This window comes from Theropithecus gelada, chromosome 9 (assembly GCF_003255815.1).
Source record: "Theropithecus gelada isolate Dixy chromosome 9, Tgel_1.0, whole genome shotgun sequence".
NCBI lineage: Eukaryota > Metazoa > Chordata > Mammalia > Primates > Cercopithecidae > Theropithecus > Theropithecus gelada.
In genome coordinates, this window is record NC_037677.1 from 107,459,485 (window position 1) to 107,480,776 (window position 21,292).

At 44.0% G+C, this 21,292-nt stretch overlaps 1 protein-coding gene across 1 annotated transcript in view; it reads left to right on the forward strand.

Annotated features, from left to right (window-relative positions):
• The window catches only part of RBM20 (RNA binding motif protein 20), a 194,563-nt gene that overhangs the window by 136,632 nt on the left and 36,639 nt on the right, over window positions 1-21,292 (forward strand). The window contains exons 3-7 of the mRNA XM_025397142.1: window positions 1,473-1,534; window positions 2,745-2,836; window positions 3,196-3,293; window positions 16,141-16,281; window positions 18,403-18,534. Coding sequence (XP_025252927.1) covers window positions 1,473-1,534; window positions 2,745-2,836; window positions 3,196-3,293; window positions 16,141-16,281; window positions 18,403-18,534 — 525 coding nt within the window. The remainder of the gene's footprint in view (window positions 1-1,472; window positions 1,535-2,744; window positions 2,837-3,195; window positions 3,294-16,140; window positions 16,282-18,402; window positions 18,535-21,292) is intronic.

Consider the following 21,292-nt stretch of genomic DNA (forward strand, 5'->3'; position numbering starts at 1 on the left):
CCAAGACAAGCTGGGAGCCACAGCTAGAAACCGGGGCAGGCCTTTCCCCACGACCCAACTCACGCTGCCAGTGGGCAAGGAACTTTTGCATTGGGGTAACAGAATTTTGCCATCAGTATTCTTGACTAAAATCATAGGTATTAGGACCCAAAGGAATTTCAGAAATGTATCAGGACCAGTCCCTTGCTTGAAGGTGAGTCAGAAATTCTTACACACTTTTTATAGATGAGAAAGCTGAGACTGAGTAGGGGAGCAAAGGACCCCATCTGGGTTGCAGAGAAGGGGCTCAGGAACTCGAGTTTCCTGCCCTCTTATGGAGCGCTTCTCCCCTGTGGTATACTTAAAAGCTACTGCCCCTTGAGTACCCATATTGTAGTGAGTTAGAAAGGAAAAAAAACAGAATTTTGGATCAGGGGAAACAGATTAATTCCCCCTTGGAACCAAGACAAGTTATAGAGAGCCTCAGGTTCCTCATCAGCAAAATGGAGATAGAGCCTCATGACACCTTCCCGGTGGTTGGAAAATGCCTTGAGTTGCTGCACACAGAGATGTATGATAGTATAATTTCCCCCCAAAAAATGTATTGCAGGTGCAGTGAAATATTTTGAAGCAACAAAAATTATAACAATTACCATATATTAAACCCTTTCTGTGTGCCAACAGTAACTCTTATGAGGCAGATATTATTATGATTTTCATTTTACAGATGAGAAAACTGAGGCCCAGAGAGATAAAATGACTTTCTCAGCCCCTTCCTCCTGCCACCTCCCCAGCTTGAAAGTGGCAGAGTGGAGATTCAAATGTGGGCCTGACCCTTCCAGAACCTGCACCATTTAAGCACTGGGCTGCCCTGCCTCCCATCTCTTATCCTGTCCAAAAGCATAATAATGTCCTTGCAGAGTGTGAGTCACACTGCAGCATGTCATTCACCTCTATTTGGGTCACATCATCCAAATGCATCCCTGTGACCCAGATGGGACATGCCCTCTGACCTCCAGTCTTGGGAGGGGGCTAGCTGACACTGGGAGGTGCTCAAGGATTTTGTCTCTCATGAACCTTTTCTAAGGCTTTGTAAGTCACTGTGAGTCTACCTGCCAGATTCTCCCAACTGGATATGAAATAGATGGGGTCTTCCTGGGGGAAAGGAGAAGGGGTGGGAGGTGGGAGGTAGGTTGTGGGTGCAAGGGTCCATTGAGAGGGGTAGAGGGAATCCAACTTGTGAGTCCGGGCTCCTGTTCAAGATGTGCATGAGATGTGTGGATGAGGAGCCGATGGAGCAAAGGCTGGATGGGGAGGCAGGAACAGTGGGAGGAGCCTGGGAGGGAGAGCAGGAGGGTGGGGGATGTGTCCGCAGGGGTGGTCTAGCCTCTGGGAGCTCTGTGCTCCCTGCCTGGCCAGTGACTCTGTGCTCATCCTTTGCCTTCCCATGGACTCAGTTCTACTTTGGTCACTTTTTTTTCTTTCTGACCTAGGACTGGGAGCTGCATGTGAAAGGCAAGCTGCACGCTCAGAAATGCCTGGTCTTCTCTGAAAAGTAAGTGCAGTTCAGGAGGACAGGCTCATGCATCGGCTCAACACATATTCACTGAGCATTTACTGTGTGTCATACGCTGTTTCGAGTCCTGGGGCAACAGCAGAGACCAGAACAGGCAAAGTTCCTGCCCTCAAGGAGCTTATGCTTCACAGGGGCCAGAGAGATGATAAACAAAATGAACAAGAAAATTACAGCATCCCTGGTGGTAAATGCTAAGCAGAAAACACCGGGTAGAGGCGGGAAGTGTGTGTGCCCGCGCGTGTGGAGGCGGGAAGTGTGTGTGCGCGTGTGGAGGCGGGAAGTGTGTGTGCGCGCGCGCGTGGAGGCGGGAAGTGTGCGCGCGCGCGGAGGCGGGAAGTGTGTGCGCGCGCGCGTGGAGGCGGGAAGTGTGTGCGCGCGCGCGTGGAGGCGGGAAGTGTGCGCGCGCGCGCGGAGGCGGGAAGTGCGCGCGCGCGTGTGGAGGCGGGAAGTGTGCGCGTGCGCGCGTGGAGGCGGGAAGTGTGTGCGCGCGCGCGTGGAGGCGGGAAGTGTGTGTGCGCGCGTGGAGGCGGGAAGTGTGTGTGTGCGCGCGTGTGCCTCCCTTTTCTGGCTTTCATATTTTTTCATTGTAGTCAAGTTCACATAGGACTTACTATTTTAAATACTTTGAAGTATACAATTCAGTGGCATTTAGCACATTCACAAGATTGTGCAAATGTTACCACTCTCTAGTTCCAGAATATTTTCATTACTCCAAAAGGAAACCTCATACCCATTAAGCAATCACTCCCTATTCTCTCTAAGCCAGCCCCTGGCAACCACCAATCTGCTTTCTGTCTCTATGGATTTGCCTGTTCTGTACATTTCTGTAAATGGAATCATATAATATGTGGCCTTTTGTGACTGGCTTTTTTTTTTACTTAGCATAATATTTTCAAGGTATATCCATCCATGTTGTAATATGTACAACCTTTCTATGGCTGAACAATATTCTATTACATGTATATATCACATTCTTGTTTATCTATTCATCTTTTGATGGACATTTGGATTGTTTCCACCTTTTGACTATTGTGAATAGTGCTGCTAGGAACATTTGGGTATAGTTTTTGTTTTAACACCTGTTTTCAACTATTTGGGGGTCTATACCTAGGAGTGGAATTTCTGGGTCACATGCTAATTCTTTGTTTAACTTATTGGGGAGCCGGTTTCCCTTTCTCGCCCTCTCCAGTGCTGGCATCCGGTGTATACTTGGTTCGGCAGAGAGAACATTGTGTGCTTCTCCTAACAGCACAGCTGTTTATAGCCCTGCTGGGAATGAAGGTGAGCGAGGCCCTACAGGTCAGCAGCTTGAAGCAGAACTGGGCTTCCCACAGGCACATTATGTCCCATCTTTAATAACCAGGACTTCCCTGATGTCCCCTTCTTATGCATATAGAAAGCAAACAGATCCCAAGACACTAAAATGCACTGGGCCTGCTGTCTGGAGTCATCAGTATTCTCTGAGATACTTTAGGCATAAAGCTTTGCTGATTATCAGCATGTCCAGAGGTATAGTCATGTCAATCACTAATAATATGTGAAGGGGAAAGGTTCGGTTTTGTACGCCTGCTTATGTCCTAATAATGACTTTTGATGTTAAGTTCTGGGTTTTCATCGAGTTTGTGTAATTCGTCATTTAGATTATGCCTCAAATCTTGGAACATCATACGTGCCCATTCCAGCAAGGTCATTTGCTCAGTCAAGCCCCACATTTCCTTTGGCTTCTGCGGGGACAACTGTGAGTACAGAAACATTTTCTCCAGAAATTAATGAAAATGATTATTAGTTTATTTATTTGTTTGTTTATTTATTTGAGACAGCCAGGCTGGAATGTCGTGGTGCAATAATATGTCACTGCAGCCTTGAACTCCTGGCCCCAAGTGATCTTCCTGCTTCGGTCACCCAAAGTGCTGGAATTACAGGTGGCCAAAGTGCTAGGATTACAGGTGTGAGCCACCATGCCCTGCCTCAGATACCTCTCTGTGTGCCGGTCACCCTGAAATGCTTGTTGCTTTCCCCAGCACTGTGTTCTTCATGCTCAGTATGCACCTGACATGCCACAGACTGGGAGGATGTTAACATCTTTTTCACTTAAAGAATAGAGAGTTGGCTGGCTTTTGAGGTCTAGACTCATTTATACCTTGTACCCTTCAATTTACCACTCTGGGAATCACACTCTCTAGTTTCCAAGATGATATCACCACTAGTGAGGTGAGCATGTGACTCAGGCAGCCCGGGAGATCATCATACTTGCTGGCCATAGATTGGTTCATGAATGGTGTGTACCTGTAGTCCCAGCTACTTGGGAGCCTGAGGCAGGAGAATCACTTGAACCTGGGAGGCGGAGGTTGCAGTGAGCCGAGATCACGCCACTGCACTCCAGCCCAGGTGACGGCAAGACTCCGTCTCAAAACAAACAAACAAAAAACCATTTTCTCCATTGTCATTGTTGTCCTCAAGCATTTTTATGGGCCTACAGGTGCTGATCTGGCTTTGTGTCATTCAGAAAAACATCCCCAGACAGAAGTTAAGAGCTGTTTAATCCAGTTCATCTAGTATGGAAACACATGACTTAAGAAGCTGACATAAATCCTTAAAATTGAAGGCATTCCTGGACTTTCTAGCATTCAGCGCTGGCTTAGAAAAAAATAAGTTTGAGCTTTTTATGTTTTTTTTTAAGACTATTTGATGTTTTATTGAAGTGGGTTATTTCCTAGGAGAAGGTAATTTTGAAGCTCGAACCAGAAAGTGTGTGAAAATAAGGACTATGCGCTGAGCATTTGTTGGCCCCTTGAGGCACCAGTTGGTGCTGTATAATGTTTTTGTTTGTTCGTTTTTAGTTTTGCTCTCTCTACAATATACACTTAAGTCCTCCAAAGCTCCTAAGCTTCGTCTCTCCTTTTTCACCAGTGGTGACAGCTCCTCTTCTCTCTGGGGTTTCAGTTGTTTTGTGCCACCACCCTACCCACCATCTGACTTCTCTTCTTCTTCCCTGGGCAGGAGAAAGGGGAGTGGGAGGAAAGCTGACTGTAAAACAAATGTGTTTGTCTGAACCCTCTGGAGGGCACCTGTTTGTATGCCTTAGCCTGTGCCTGTGTTTTTGTGGTGTGAGTTGCTGCAGCCTTTCTCTCTTGTCCTGCGAGTGAACACAAACTCACAAGAGCATGTCTCCACATGCTGTCCCTTCTATGTGTTGGCATGCAAAACATCAGGCCAGTAAGCCATGAAGTGCAGCTCTCAGGCTCTGGGGAGTGAGTAAGTGGAAAAGCGAGGTGGTTCGTGATGAGATGTGAGGCCTGCCTGAGCCCAGGCTTCTGTTTATTCGTGTGCATTGATTTGTAATGTTGAATAGGAGAAGCGCTTTGAGAGAGTCCCCTGTCTAGAAGCCCACATTTTGGTGAAAGAGAATTTTGTGGTTTCCTTCTTTGCACTCTGCTCACTCAGAGCCACGCCCAGGTCAATGGCAGCTTCGGGTCAGTCCCAGGAGCCTGCAATGACTAGATTCAGTGAGGCCTGTCCTCTGAGGTCAGATTCCTGATGACATGACCTCTTGTCCTGATGGAGGTGTGGGCCATGGAGGAACTTCTGTGCTCACAACCCTGCCCTGAGACCCCACTCCAGGCACTGAAGGGGAGGGACTGTGACCACGATGGGGGAGGCTGGATTGGGTGTCAGGTGGGCAGGGGCCAGGGCTTGTAAATTGACTCCAACCTGGGATATGGGTACGGGGAAGAGATGGCATCAACTGAGCCCCTCTGTAAACCGGGGTGGATAGGGAGAGAAGAGACACAGGCAGGACATTCTGCAGTCTGTCCCAGGCCTCTTCCCCACCCTCCAGTGCTGCCCATTGAGCCAGAGACCCTTTCCTATGGACTTGGCTCTAGGGACCTAAGTTCAAGTCCTACTTCTGGAGCCACTTGCTGTGTGTCTCCAGGCAAGTCACGTTACTTCTCCGAGGCTCTGTTTCCTTAAGTGGGAACAATAATGCCTTTGGAAGATAAAGTAAACAACTGGATTTTCATCCAGCTTGTGTAATTTATTGTTTTGATTATTCCTCGAATCTCAGAACATCCCATGCAGCCCTGCAGCCCAGGCTTCTGGTTCAGTGGCCAGCACCAGACAGTGGGAGCAAGGCTTGGCATAGACCCAGTATTGTCTTGCCCTTGTGAGGATCAAATGAGATAATATAAGGGACAATGATTTGGGAACTGTCAAGTACATGTGAAGTAACCATGGCTGTTGTTGAGTAACGAGCGCTTTTAACCCAATTTGGCTGTGAAGAGTGGAGGGGAACCCACCCTGTCTAAGGCTGGCTCTGTCTGCTGGCCACAGGATTTTGGCTGTGAAGAGTGGAGGGGAACCCACCCTGTCTAAGGCTGGCTCTGTCTGCTGGCCACAGGATTTTGTCCAAGTCTTGGTATCAGTGTTCCCCTTATACAAATCTGTCTAGTAATACCCAGGGTCACCCTCACTCCACCTTAGAGATGTTTTGAGGTTCCCATGAATGTATTTTTAAATTATGCACCAGTGGGCAAGCACAAGCAATCTGATGATTTGTGTGTTGATTCTAATTAATTCCTAGGAGCTCTGAGTGCAACTTCCTCCAAACGCCTAGAGATGGGGAGTTTATCTGACTTGAGCCTGGTGAGAAGCAACACAAGAAACATTTTGCTAGGAGCTAGGAGGTGACAGAGACCTAGGGGACAGCTCTCTGCTAGAGCTAGGAGGGGACAGAGAGCTAACATTTTGGGAGCTAGGAGGAGACAGAGAGCCCCAGACATTGTAGGATGATAATAACAACAATAGCCAACATTTATGTAGTGCTCAATATGTTCTTAGCATTTTTGTTTTGTATTAGCTCATTTAATCCTCTAGACAACCCTGTGAGGTGGATACTATTATTATCCTTATTATACAGTTGGGAAACTGAAGCCTAGAGAAGCTGAGTACCTTATCTAAGGCCACATAGCTGGTAATTGGAGGTGGTGGGATTTAAACCTAGGCAGCCTAGCTCTGGAAGCCTCATTTGTAACCACTAAACCCTGCAGCCTCTCTGCAAGGATCTGAGGGGTCTCTTCCTTGCTGTGATCCTTCTCTTTAGTAAGCCCCTCTCACCTCCTCCTCCCCCCGCCCCACAAGCCGCTTGGGAGGTTCTGAGGCTGCGTTGGAGGTGACAGGGACTTCTCTGGCCTTGGCCACTCAAGGATCAACCTGAAGAGGCCAGCCACACCTGGTATCCACATTCTTCTGCACTCTGACAGCATCTGCCAAGATGAACTCAGATGTTTGGAGGCTTTTTCTACAGACCCTGTGGAAGGGGAGAATCAGCATTTGTCTGGTTTTATCATTATAACTTTTGTGACATCTTGCTGGTCACATGAGCCTCCCCAAGGCTACCTGAGGGACAAGGACAAAGCCTGCCCCAGCCAATCCCTACATTGTCAGTGGCTTGATGTTCATTCACATCCTTCTGTCAGATGCTGGTCCCCCGGTTTGCCATTGCCAGCAAATAGAATTGAATGCAGGTGTATCTGTCTTGAGGAAAACCTGAAATGCAAGAACATTGACATTTGAAGACAAGCTCAGAAATGGAGAAATGATTAATCCACTCTTGAAAAATACTTTGCGAGGCTCCTTTAAGTAGCAGGAGAGTCTCTCAGAGAAACTATTGATTTTCTTTCTGCCTACAAACACCGACCTCCAAAGATATTACCTCAAAGATAAGGGGTGATTACTCTGTTGCCAAAGGATATTTTTCCAGGTTCCAATGAGTGCCCAGTGAGTTGTTTTTGCATATACATTTCTATTGTTTTTCTGCTTACAAAACTTATGCTTATTGTGAAAATGCAAACAGAAAAGAAATAATGAGGGGAATGAAATTCCCCAGTTATCTCCCTTTCAGCCCCCATAGAGATCTCATTTTCCTCCACAAGTGAGGTCTGGTCCTGTGCCAGCACTTTTTATGTCTGATTCCATTTACATACATCTTTTCAGAAACACATTTTGTTGAGTGAAACCAGGAACAGCCAGGACCCCGCCACTATCTGATCAGATCACTAATGTCTGTGGAGCGAAGAGCAGTTACTGCCTCTAAAGCTCCCTGTTTTTAAGCAAGAGAAAATCAAAGTGACACGGAGCTCTGGAAATGAGCCTTCAGAATATATCCGAACTGCCACAAAATCTAAAAGGACCGCAAAGACCATCTGCCCCTGCCACCAAGCCCTTCTGGGGACAGACTTGGCTGCATTTAAACTTCTCCCACATCTGTTGGAGTCTGAGTGTTTCATTGCCTTGTTTGTTTATTTTTGTTTGGGTTTTTTTCTCATTTTCTTTTCTTTTCCTTTTTATTGTTATTTATATATGTATTTATTTATTGAGATAGGATCTCACCGTGTCACCCAGGCTGGAGTGCAGTGGCGTGATCACGGCTTACTGCAACCTCTACCTCCTGGCCTCGAGTGATCCTCCTACCTTAGCCTCTAAGTAACTGGAACTATAGGCATGCGCCACCAGGCTCAGCTAATTTTTGGAGAGACAGGGTGTCGCCATGTTGCCCAGGCTGGCGTGTTTATTTTTGACAGAGATGGAACACTGCACTGACAGTTGTATGCTGTGTTTGCTAGTGGTGGGGTGATTTGTGTCTGTCCCCCGCCCCTCCCATCCCACCCCAGGGTCCCCAGAGATGGGTGTTCACTTTCACTTAAGCTTCTGCCATTTGAGGCCAGGCACTTTCCCCTTGGCTGCCTGAATTGACATAAACAGAGTAATCAGGTTTCTGGAAGGGGCCTCGGGGCCTTCTCAGCCTGTTAATAGTTTTCTTGTGCCTGCCCAAGGTGCACTTTCTCTGTGACCGTCCCTGTAAAGCCACCCTGCAGTTTTCACCTTGGAGTTTATTTAGTGCCACTGTCACACATGGGCCACCCTGACCTGGGATGATACACCGTGTTTTTATTATTTCTTTCTCGCCAAGACCCTGCACATTGGGCAACTTGTATAAATAAGGAAATGGAGGCTCAGGAAAATAGAAATGTCTGTGGAAGGCCAGAGGTGTAAGTCACAGGCTGCACCCCAGATTACTTTCTGTTTCTAGAACATGCATCTGTCTGCCCTGGCCCTCTGAATGCATGGCTCAGAGCACTCTGGTCTCCTGACTTCTTTGAGCATGAGGACTAGTAATTGATGTGGCATATGCTACCAGCCCCCTCGGCCACCATTCCAGCTCTGTCATTGCTCCTCTCCCTCCAGCAGGGGCCACCTTGTGCTTTTTCAAAGAGAACAAAGATGAGGAGACAGGAACCCTGGGTAGGTTTTGCTTCGGAATTTGTTCTTTTTACAAATCTTACTTTTTCTTGTTGGAAAAGCAGTGTGAACATTGTATAAACAATCTTTAACAGTAACAGAAATACAAAAGTCAACTTTGCAGAGAAAACCGAAGCTAAATGCTTTTGTTATAACTATATATCTCTCTAGCTAGTGTATGTGTACATGTTTCAGTAGTAAAAGTAATTTTTTGGGCACAAATCAGATAATGTCATATAATCTGTTTTTTTTTTTTCACTTAACATAAGCTTTCAATACATATTTAAATTGATTTCTAGACATCTTTCCACATCAGAACATAAATAGTTCCTATTTTATTTTGTAACTTCACTTTTGTATTTACCTTAATTTGTCAAGTCTGCGATTGATAGGTTTTACCAGTGACATCTGAGTTTTAGTCACAAATCTGCCACCGTTTAATTGACCACAGATTAAGATCCTTAACTTCTCTCAGGTTTCAGTGTCCTCATATACAGCGTGGACCAGATGACCTCCCAATTTTAACGTTTTGTGACTCTACAGTTTCCAGGGATGTTAAAGTTGCTAAACAGGTGAATCGTCCAAGATCCGTAGGCAATCCTGTGGATTTACCAGTAAAAGTTAATTCACTCTAAGTCAAAGCTAATATGCTCTATAAAATATTTGAAAGTATTAGTAAAGGCAATGTCTACCCTCTAAGTTAAGCCAAGATCCATAGCTATGGAATTCACAGCCATTTGCTATCTGCATAATAGGTTCAAAATCAACATCTTGCTCTCTGCATAACAGGTAATAAATCAACATCATGAGAGATAAATATTTGCCATGTCTGTTCTTAGGCATGTTTAGAACAAAACCAGCAGAGGCCCACAGACTCTGTGCCAGATAAAATTAGGTCACATCTAAGAGAGATCAGGCTGGAGCACAGAAGTCGTTTACTGAAGATGGAATCTACACTTCGCAGCTCTAGGAAGCAGTCTGAGAGACCTCACCCTGCAGGCTTGTTGCCGTAAGCCATATTTTTATTGCAACTCTAAGTTATTTGAAGTTGGGCCTCTTATTTGAACTCATCTGTGAAGCCTGTTTCTGCCTGCACCAAGGGGAAATGAAAGGTCTCAGAATCTTCATAGACAAGTCTGTTTGCTTCTTTTGCATTTCTCCCCAGCTATAAAAGAGTTGAGGGTCAGTTGAGAGGTCTGGGGCCCAGCCATATGAACCATCAGGAGCACCATCTGGTTTTAAAAGTGCAGCCCCAGCTTGTGAAAATGCACAACCCAGGCCCCTGATCCCATGTGGGGGTACTCAAAGTCAGTGCTGGCTTGCAGGCAGGCTAAAGCCTCCCTGAGGCTGCAAAAGGATGATTGTCCCTTTAGCTTGGTAATTAGGGCTTTGGTCACTCCCCTGCAACTTAGCTGTCTTAGAGATGTGACCTCTGCTAGAAAGTTTTCAATGCACCTGTCTTATGGGTGGCTCCTGGGCGCTCAGCAGACAGAGCCCAGCAACACCTTGACCTGCCCTTCTCCCTACAGTATGTCTTTTAAAATTTATTTTTGATAACTTTTAATATATTTCAAACTTACAGAAAAGTTACAAAAAAGGTATAAGGAACTCCCATATAACTTTTGTCCAGATTAACTTCACTCCTCCTTTATATTTTGCCCCATTTGCTTTGTCATTTTCTCTGTATCTTCCTCTATCTATCCATCCTCTGATCAGCTATGCATTTTCCCCTAAATCATTATTTTTAGAGTAGATTGGTGACATTGTATCTCTTCGCTTCTTTTTAAGCTTGAATTTCCTAAGAATACAGACCTTGTCTTACATAATCACACCAATATTTTTCCCAATCCAGAATCATTGTAACATATCCTTTAACTGTTGGCGGGAGGAAGGAGATAAACATTATTTACAGGAGCCTACATAATGCCAGGTATTGCAGCAAAGCACCGTACATTCACGGTGGCATTTCATCTTCCCAGCAGTCCTGTGGAATCTGTTTTTATTACCCCTGTTTTACAGACAAGCCAACTTGGGCATGGAGAAATTCAGTACAGACTCAGGTCTGTCTGATTCTCCCACTTCCCTGACTCTGGTACTTGGTGACTATAAAACTCACACTTGACGTGAGTCTGTTCTCAGAGAGGCCCCAGGCCCAGGTGTCTGTAGTTCATTTGTGTATCATCTCAACTCTTTCTAGCCACTGTGGCAGCACAATTATTCAGAGAGCTGCAGGGTTCATAAACAAGGTGCTCACTGCTTGGAGCTTATCTTCAGTCGTATAAAGATGAGACCACTACTAACGCAGACAAACATGTCTGAAAGATGAACATGCTTGGAAATGGATGCATGGTTAAACAGCCGATTACATGGAGAGAGAGGACAAACATTACATTCATTGGGACAGGGAGTGGGAAAGACATGGGTTTCCTGTTTATGCTGAGCACAGTTGGAGAAAGCTATCATTATCCTGGTTCTTGGGGTTTAGCTTGTCAAGGCGTCTGGGAGGAGTAGAATTTTAGAACTTAGAGCCACATAAGCATATATATTTTTTACATCTGGAAAGGACTTTAGACCTACAGGTCACCTCCCTCATTCCAGACATGGGGAAACTAAGGCTCAGAAAAGGAAACTAGTTTGTCTCTGTCATGCACCTAATCAGTGGCTGAGCTGGGGATTGAACCCAGGTCCTCTGTTTTCTAGCAGGATGTTCTTTCCACTGGAAAGTTCCAAGCTTTTTATAGCTCAAGTCCCCTTTCATTATTTACTTCCACCCCCAGCAGCCACTGTCCCACATTTTCAGATTTGGAAAGATTTTGTCTGCCAAAGTACTTGTATTAATAAGTAACTAACTAGTGACCCATTTTTATTAATCAAAGACAGAGACACACCAATTAGACTTTCTGATTAGCCTAAGAGCTAACCAGTGTTAAAAGACAAATTTTAAATGAATTACATTTAACAGAGTTTAATTTAATTGGGCAGCCCTCAGAACCAGAAGAGGTTCAGAGAGCTCCTCTGCACCACGTGGGCAGGCAGCATTTATGGGCAGAAAACTGAAGCGAGGTACAGAAACAGCTTGATTGGTTACAGCTCTGTATTTGCCTAATTTGAACATGGTCTGATCAGTCGGCTGCCTGTGATTAACTGAAGTTTGGCTGCTGTGATTGGCTGAGACTCAGCTATTTGTTACAAAAGTACACTACTTCAGGCTTTCACCTAGTTGATGTGCTAAACGGCAGTTCCTTACATAAGAACTCAAAGTATGGAGGCATCCTCAGGCCTAATTGAATTTAACACCAGATTACCATATCGATAAAGAAACTCAAAGTATGACCTCAACTCGCATTTTTCAATGTCAAAAATAATGTTTAGCCCCCTGCTTCCTGTAGTATTATTACCTTCGAAGACCTTTAAGGGCTTATAAGAGAGCCCAGGTTGAGAATTACTGCACAGCATGGTGACGCTTGCTCAAGGGCACTCAGGATTGCCAGTGCCTCTGATGTACAAACTGTACTTTTGATGTACCACTCAGGGACCTCACTCCCCCTGTTTCTCTTCTCACTTTCCTCCCTACCTCCCTCCCTTTTTCCCTCATCATTCAGATCTCCCACAGGGCATAGGGCAAATATGCCCTGTGGCATATAGCAATGTTTATGTAAAGTGTAATGAGAGTAGAATAGAGTGATAATACTTACTATTCTACATCTCGTATGAATCATAGATGGTTTTGAACCTAAATGGACTTTAACAACAACCAAAAGATATTTCAGATCAATGGCAGAAAAGAACTTGATGAAGCATCCTAAATAAAATATTGACAAAAGAATAGAACACATAAAAATTAATTTATCTTTCTAACTGGATAGGATTTACCACATGCCCTGAAGCCAGACACCACACAAAAGCAAACTATTAACCCAGAGATTCTCAAGATTTTCATTTCATGGCTCACTTAGAAAATAATCTGCTGAAGTAAATGGTTTAACTGAAGAAGCTGTTCATGGTTACTGGAGGAACTTGGCCTTCAGCCTGAGGGATCAATATCTTGGCACTCCCATAACCATTTGCAGTTGATGTAGCTCATAATTGGAAAGCTCCAAATCACTATTATCTGGAAGAATCTAAAAATCTCATTCATATCTTAATAAATGACGACAAGGGAATTGGTAAAATCCGGCTCCTATTTCTGATGAAAATCTTGGAAGAGAAGGAACTCAGATGTCTTTTTAAAATTTGAGTGGAAATTTTAATTGCGACCCATTCACTTTAGTGCCTTTGGTAACGACATCTACAGCATGAATACTTCTCTCTGGTGACCGGCAGCTGCGAGGTTGTTTTTTCTACTACCCAGCAGCCGCAGTTGCTGTGCTGTGTTCCAATAAAAGCCTCTCGAGTTGTCCTTTCAGTCTGGAGGAGACAATGAGAGAGGCACTGGCCCTCATGCCTGTTCACTAGGCAACTGGATGGGCCAGGAGCAGGATAGGCCCGGAACTGCCTTGGGTGTCTGCTCCGTTGTCCAAGCACGCATTAGCACAGGCCAAGCATAGCAAAGTCACATGGGGCAGAAACGTGCCTCGCTAAGAGGAGACCAGGCAGAGCGCCCAGCCTCAGCCCTCCTTGTGATAAGCTCAGAGGACCAGCTACTCTGCCCTGCTTGAAAGCTCAGCTGTGTCTGCATCTTTATGTGAACACTCACACTAATGGGAGGCAAAGATTCTGCTTCTTAATAGCACTCCTCCTTTCATCTCTGCAGAAGGGTTCAGTCCTCACTAGCTAGGCTCAGACTCAAAGTCTCCTAGCTGATGGAGAGTGCATTTGCACTTTAGGGAGATGAGGAGCTGCTCTGGGAGCTGCCTGAATCCTTGCTCCCCTTTGGGAAAGTGCTTGACCTCTGGACATTGCAGAGTGGGAGGTCGGAAAGAGGCACTTGGGCTTCTACAATTCAGGGTTGAACCATAAAAGGAAATTCTTATGGACTGTAATTGTTTTCAGCTCAAATGAGACAAACGAGGGCTTTTCATGGTAGAATTACCCAAGTATTAGCCCTTGTTAGGGATGATATCTTAGACTTTCCCCCTATATTACCTTAGCAGAGTCGGACCCACATCAAATGTAATTAGATGTTGAAGTTCAGTTTAACATAGAAAATTGTGATTATGCAAATGGAGACTATGCTATTAGAATGTGTTTCAGGTTTGGAAAATTATATCCTTCTCTTCCACATTGGGTTGGCTTATGGTTACTAATTCTTGACCCTCCCAGAGACTCTAGGCTGATTAAGGTTTGCACAAAACAGACAGACACACTTCCTCCCTCAAGGAGCTTTGATTAGGGCCAAATGGTGGCTTCCAAACTGTATTCCTTAAAGGTGCCTTTGAGACTGCCAGGTAGGGGTGGCGCCAGGGTGCCAGACCCCAAGGTTTGACCAGAATAGCTCTTTTATTTGTTGAATACATTGGTATAAATCAGTTTTATCTGAAGAAAGGATTCCAAGCTGAAAATATTTTGAAAACCACTGCCCTAAACCACAGGTTGCTGCTGTGAATGTCAATGCATATATATTACATTCTCATAAACTTGTCTATGTTCTTTTTTCTTTATTGGAATTGTAAGTCAAGCAATATGAGGTATATATGAAGAAGGTTCAGCATGTCTCATCTTACTGCCTTCCTCTGAAGATAACCAGCACTGACAGGTTGATATGTATGCTCCACATCTTTGTCTGTTTGTGCTGACATTCTTTAAGCATTTTTTATTGCAAAAAATTTTAAACATACAGAACAGTAGAGACCAGTATAATTAATCCTTGTATACCCATCACCCAATTCCAGTAATTATCAAAATTTTACAACACTTGCTTCATCTTTTTTCATATATTTTTGTTTTGTTTTCCAAAAATGGCATCATGGTACACATACCCCTTGGTAACCTGCTTTTAACTTAACAATCTGTCTTAAAAAGTATTCCATATTAACAAGGTGAGAGAATCACTTGAGGTCAGGATTTCAAGACTAGCCTGAGCAATACAGCAAGACCCTGTTTATACAAAAAATAAAAATCAAAAAATTAGCTGGGTGTGATGGCTCAAGCCATCAGTAGTCCCAGCTGTTCGGGAGGGCGAGTCGGGAGGATGGCTTGAACCTAGGAGTTCAAGGCTGCAGTAAGCTATGATTGTGCCACTGCATTCTAGTCCGAGTGGTCCAGGAAGATTCTGACTTCTTAAAAAAATTATTCTATATCAGCACATTTACCTCCTTCTTGTCATGGGTTTGTAGTTTTCCATTGTATGATTAAACCATCATTTACTCAAACATTTCCCTATTGTTGGACATTCAGGCTGTTTCCAAAATTTTTTGCCACCTAATAAATTACTGTAATAAATGTTCTTGCACATAAGCCATCACATATTGGGGTGCTATTATTTCTATAGGGTACATTTCTAAGAGGGGAATGGCAGGATCATGGGCTCTGTATACTTTGTTTTATTTAATATTGCTAAAGTGTATTCTCAAAAGTTTATCGATACTCAACCTCCCACTAGCAACATACGGATATGCTCATTTCCTCATATCCTCCACAGCCCTGGTTGTTACTGCTTATAAAAAACATTATTGCCAGGCGCGGGGCTCACGCCTGTAATTCCAGCACTATGGGAGGCCGAGGCAGGCAGATTACGAGGTCAAGAGATCAAGATCATCCTGGCTAACACAGTGAAACCCCGTCTCTACTAAAAATACAAAAAAATTAGCCGGGTCATGGGCGCCTGTAGTCCCAGCTACTGGGGAGGCTGAGGCAGGAGAATGGCGTGAACCTAGGAGGCGGAGCTTGCAGTGAGCTGAGATTGCGCCACTTCACTCCAGCCTGGGCGACAGAGCGAGACTCTGTCTCAAACAAAACAAAACAAAACAAAACAAAACAAAAACATTACTGTGACATGGTGGTGGACGCCTGTGGTCCCAGCTACTTGGGAGGCTGAGATGGGAGAATCACCTGAGTCCAGAAGTCAAGGCTGCAGTAAGCCGTGTTTGCACCACTGCCCTCTAGCCTGGGCGATGGGAGTGAGACCCCGTCTCAAAAATATATATATATTATGAATCCTTTTGTAAAGAGATAGAATACAATTGATATTTTATGTGTGTCTGTGAATGGATTTTTTCTGCACTAATTTTGTAAATTATAGTTTTACAATCATTGTTTGGGGGAAAGATAGCCATTAGGAATGTCTGGAAGATAGGGGAAAAGGGAACCGTCTTCTGAAGACCGCGACTGATCCTTGTTGCTATTAGTTTGCACAGCGGAAAGGGGCTGGCCGCGTGGTGCACATCTGCAATCTCCCTGAAGGAAGCTGCACTGAGAATGACGTCATTAACCTGGGGCTGCCCTTCGGAAAGGTCACTAATTACATCCTCATGAAGTCGACTAATCAGGTAGGTCTGGGTATTTTCACTCCAGTGTAATACCACACATGAGTGAAAGGGAACGATATAATTTTTGGAAGAAGTCATTCTTAACATAAAAAGCTGTTGCATAGCTGGCCTTCTGTTGGCATGGCATAGACGTTTTTGCTGGTGATGTTTTTTTGTTTCCCCTAGTTTCACTCTATCCTTCTAGTGATGGATACAGGCCTTTGTGAATTGTCTAGAGGTGAGAGGAGGTGCTTTGGAATGAGGTGCTCATTCACATAGAAAGGGTAATTGGCACACCCCAAATAAAAATCTATGGATTTTAATCTCTTCACTGTGTTGTCAACCCCCTGAGCTAATGCTATAGTCTTATCTTCTAAGCCTATCCTATCTTATGACCTGGATTTGGAGCCAGCCAAGAACCTGGGACTAGGTATTTTTCCTGGTCCTTGATGTCAGCAGGAGAGTAGGAGTGTAAGAATGGATGGATGCTTAGTAAATCTAAGGAACTAAGAATCCTTAACCTGTAGGAGTTGACTGAGCCCTTGGGGATGGAGTACCTTTGTCTTCATTTCTAAAGTCAGGTGGGGAGTTTATACTCCCAACAGTCAAAAATCAGAATATTTTATCTTTTAATGAATATTTTTACTTTATTAATCAGAGGAACAGGAATAGGAAAAATTCTTTTCTTAAAGAAGGCTGAACTTTGGAGACTCATAGCCACATCAGGTCATCAGCTATCTCTCTCCATCAACCTGGCGTGAGACTACTCACTTGTCTCTGTTCCTACTTCTCAGAAATTCTATTTTGGGTAAATGCACAGAATTCAGCTTGTAACATTGATGTAGTGAGAGTCCCTAGATTAGTATTATTCCCATTTGACAAGTGAGAGCTAGAGGTGCTAAAATGTTTATCAAGAAAGAGGCACTTAGAAAGCTGGGTGGCAGAATGTGAAATAAAACCCTAAAGAATCTTGACTTCTTAGTCGCCCACGCTAATGTCATAGACTATGATAGCATGGAGAAAAGCCGTGCATCTGAAATTCAGAAATAAGTATGAGAGAAGGAAGGGAATGAGCTTATTTAGACCATTTAGTTTAAGGAAACGAGAGAGTTAGGGGCTCACAGTGAGGGCTTCCCTGTCACTGACCCCTTTTCCCCTGTAGCACTGAGGAATCAGGATCAGTATATTGTCAGTATAGTACAAACCAAACAAATCCAAGAAACAATAGCAGCAACAAATTCACCACACCAGCTACTGGGGTAAACTGATGCACAGTCAAGACAGTCTCTTTGGAACTCTCAGTAGACACAGATTGAGTGGAAAAGCCCATTTCTCTGTGTTTTATCAGAGCAGTTAAATAAAGAAGAAAGATGCTGTGGAAACATAATTGGGGAATTTTCCTTTTTCTGTAACTCACGACAACATGGCCTTCCTTCAAGCCCAGGGGTTTGTGAGTTCCTGAATTTTGAGTATGTTTCTGTCTTTATAAGGAAAATAAGAGCTCAAATAACCAAAGCTTGTGTCTCTTGCTGTCACCATCACCACCAAATAGCAAGTTTTATAGGGATCAGCTCAAGGCCACATATGCAACTGCCCCTCCAGGGAAATGTGGGTTAGTGAACTCTCCCATCTCAGAGGGATTCTATGGCATGATGTAGCCCGGGACAGACATACATAATTAAGAACAATGTCTGGTAACCCTGGGGATCAGGAAAGGGCCATCTTATAATGAGCTCTTTTGGTGATGTTTATAAAAAGGTCTCTTTGAACAGATGGGATCAAAGAGATCTCTTCTTTATACTGACTTTTTTTTTCCTTTTAAGTGAGGTATAAAACACATACTCTACAGTGTGTAATGTACACTCATCCTACGTGTACAATTCCATTAGTTACATGTGTACACCCATATAGTTAACACCCAGGTAAAGATATAGAGCATTTCCAGAATGTCAGGTTTCTTCATGCTTCTTCTCCATCAGTTCCCCATCCCCACCTGAGAGAGAAGCTCAATGCTAACTCCTGTCACCATTGATTAGTTTTGTCTGTTTTTGAACTTCATAGACATGGAATCATGCCTTGTACTGAATCTTGTTTAAGACCATTAAAGTCAAGTCCAATGAGTATCCTTCCTTTCTTTCTTAGGCCTTTTTAGAGATGGCTTACACAGAAGCTGCACAGGCCATGGTCCAGTATTATCAAGAAAAATCTGCTGTGATCAATGGTGAGAAGTTGCTCATTCGGATGTCCAAGAGATACAAGGAATTGCAGCTCAAGGTAAAGCATTATCTTGTTCATTCAGTCATTCAACAAGCACCAGATGAGTTTCTCCTTCTTGTTAGGCACTGACCTAAATGCTGGTGGAAAGGAGAGGATAGGAAAAGATTCAGAAATGACACACTGCCTTTGAGGATCTTGAGGCAAACCATTGCAGCATGGCAAGAAAAGTGCTTTTGAGGTAAATACAAAGTGCAAAGAGGCATTTAAGTCTACCTGGGAGCCAAGGAAAGTTTTCCAGAAGAAGATGTTTACAGGGGAACTAAGTCAGAAGGGAAAGGTTCTGGGAGTTCCAGGCATAAACGCTTGAATACAACCTTCTCCACCTATACAGACCTTCAGTAACTTTTTCTTCCTCTGTCACCCCCTTGATCTCTTGCTCTCTTCTCTCTCCTTCATATTTACGTCTTAAGCCTCATAGAAGCCCTTCTAAGCAGTTCTTGGCTGAATTGGCCACTGTCAGAACTCGGGAATGCATTCAGATAGTTCCAAACCAGGGTTTGCTTTTGTTTTAGCTGATCTACATTTCTTTCTTTTCTTTCCCTTCTTTTTTGTTTTATTGTGAAGTATAACAGAACACACAGAAAAATGGCTGATTATACATTGTGCTGTTTAAAAAGTAATAATGGGTGAGATCTCATAAACCCCATAAAACCACCCCCAAAGTCAAGAAGTAGAATATGGACACACCCAGAAGCTCCTGTGAGTCCCTCCTCATGTTCAACCCCTCCCTGTCTACTCTCCTGACTTCAATGATAATCATATCTGTGCTTTTCCTTGTAGTTCTATCACCTGTATATGCCTCCCTAAATATCATGGTTTAGTTTTGCCTGTTTTTGAACTCTACATAAATGGAATCATGCTGTGTTCTTACAGATCTTGCTTCTTTCATTCAACATGATGCCATCCATGTTGTTGGGTGTGTCTATTTATTTTCATTGTTATATACATTTCCATTGTATGGCTATACAATTTGTCCATTCTACTGTTGATGGACATTTGAGTTGTTTTAGGGACAAGGCTAATCTGAACCTTCTCAAACATGTCATCCTGGTATATATGCACTTGAGCAGACAACTAGAGGTACATACATAACTAGGATTGAGATAGCTGCATCATAAGGCATGCTTACCTCAACTTTCCTAGATGACAGCAAGCTCTTTCCAAAATTAGTTGTCTCACATTTATACTCCTCCTAGTAGTGTATTAGAGTTTTCGGCTGGGCGTGGTGGCTTATGCCAGTATTCCCAGCACTTTGGGAGGCTGAGGTGGGCAGATCATGAGGTCAGGAGTTCGAGACCAGCCTGGCCAACAGTGGTGAAACCCCATCTCTACTAAAAATACAAAAATTAGCCGGGCATGGTGGCAGGCGCCTGTAATCCCAGCTACTCGGGAGGCTGAGGCAGGAGAATTGCTTGAACCTGGGAGGTGGAGGTTGCAGCGAGCTGAGATTGTGCCGCTGCACTCCAGCTTGGGCAACAAGAGTGAAATTCTATCTCAAAAAGAAAAAAAAAGAGTTTTCAGTGATCTACATTCTTGCTAACACATTGTCTTGTCCAACTTTTAAATTTTTGCCTATCTTGGAGAGTATCATGGTTTATCAGAGTTTTGTTTTGTTTTGTTTTTGAGACGGAATCTTGCTCTGTTACCAGATTGGAGTGCAGTGGTGCGATCTCCGCTCACTGCAATCTCCACCTCCCAGGTTCAAGCGATTCTCCTGCCTCACCTCCGAGTAGCTGGGACTACAAGCATACACCACCACACCTGGCTATTTTTTTTTTTTTTTTGTATTTTAATAGAGACAGGGTTTCACCATGTTGGCCAGGATGGTCTCAATGTCCTGACCTCATGATCCACCCACCTCGGCCTCCCAAAGTGCTGGGATTACAGGTGTGAGCCACTGCACCTGGCTGGTTTATCACAGTTTTGTATTTTATCCTCCTAATTGTGCATGGAAGTTGAGCACTTTTTCATTGTTTGTTGGCTGTTCCATCTGGATCTTCTTTGATGGGATGTTTCTTTTCAAGTCATCTGCCCATGCTTTTCTTTTGCATTGTGTCTTCTTATTGGTTTGCAGGAGTTCTCTTAACTGGAGCACCAAGTCTATTTGGATTTCTTGTAATTATTGCTATATTTGTGTTTAAATCTACCCTCTTATTTTGTGCTTTCTACTGTTCCATTTAATAGGGATTTTCCTGTTCACTTTAGCTCATTCCACATTGACTTAGGATCCGTTTTGTCCAAGACCCACAGGCCTTAATCCACCTTCAAGGTTGAAGTCAGAAGACAAAGGCTCAGTGGCTAGGACTGGCATTCTGACAAGTCTCCATATGTAGATGGGTACTGTGTCAACCAGCTTCCAGAGTCCTGAATCTGCTTTGCTTGCATCATTGCCTCTGAAGTTCCTTCGCTAACAGTTCTCCTTCCGGCAGAACTTGGCTTTTTTTTTCCCCCTCCTAATGAAAGTATATTGCTTCTTTCAGACAAGTAAGGATCCCACCCCATTCTGTATCCGGCCAAAGTTCCTGTTCTCCTGGATTCTCCCCGTCGGGGCTAGAATTGAATTTCTACACTAAATTCCCAGTGGAACTTTGGTCTCCAAATGAGAGGTTGTCATAAGTTTCTGATTAAGATTAACGGCAGTAATCGGCTTCTTAATTAAAGTACCAAAGCATAGTAATACCTTCCTGAGGGAGATAGTTTGGGGTGGTGCAAAAAACACGGGTTAAAGAGGTCAGATGGTCGAGTTTTGCTTTCA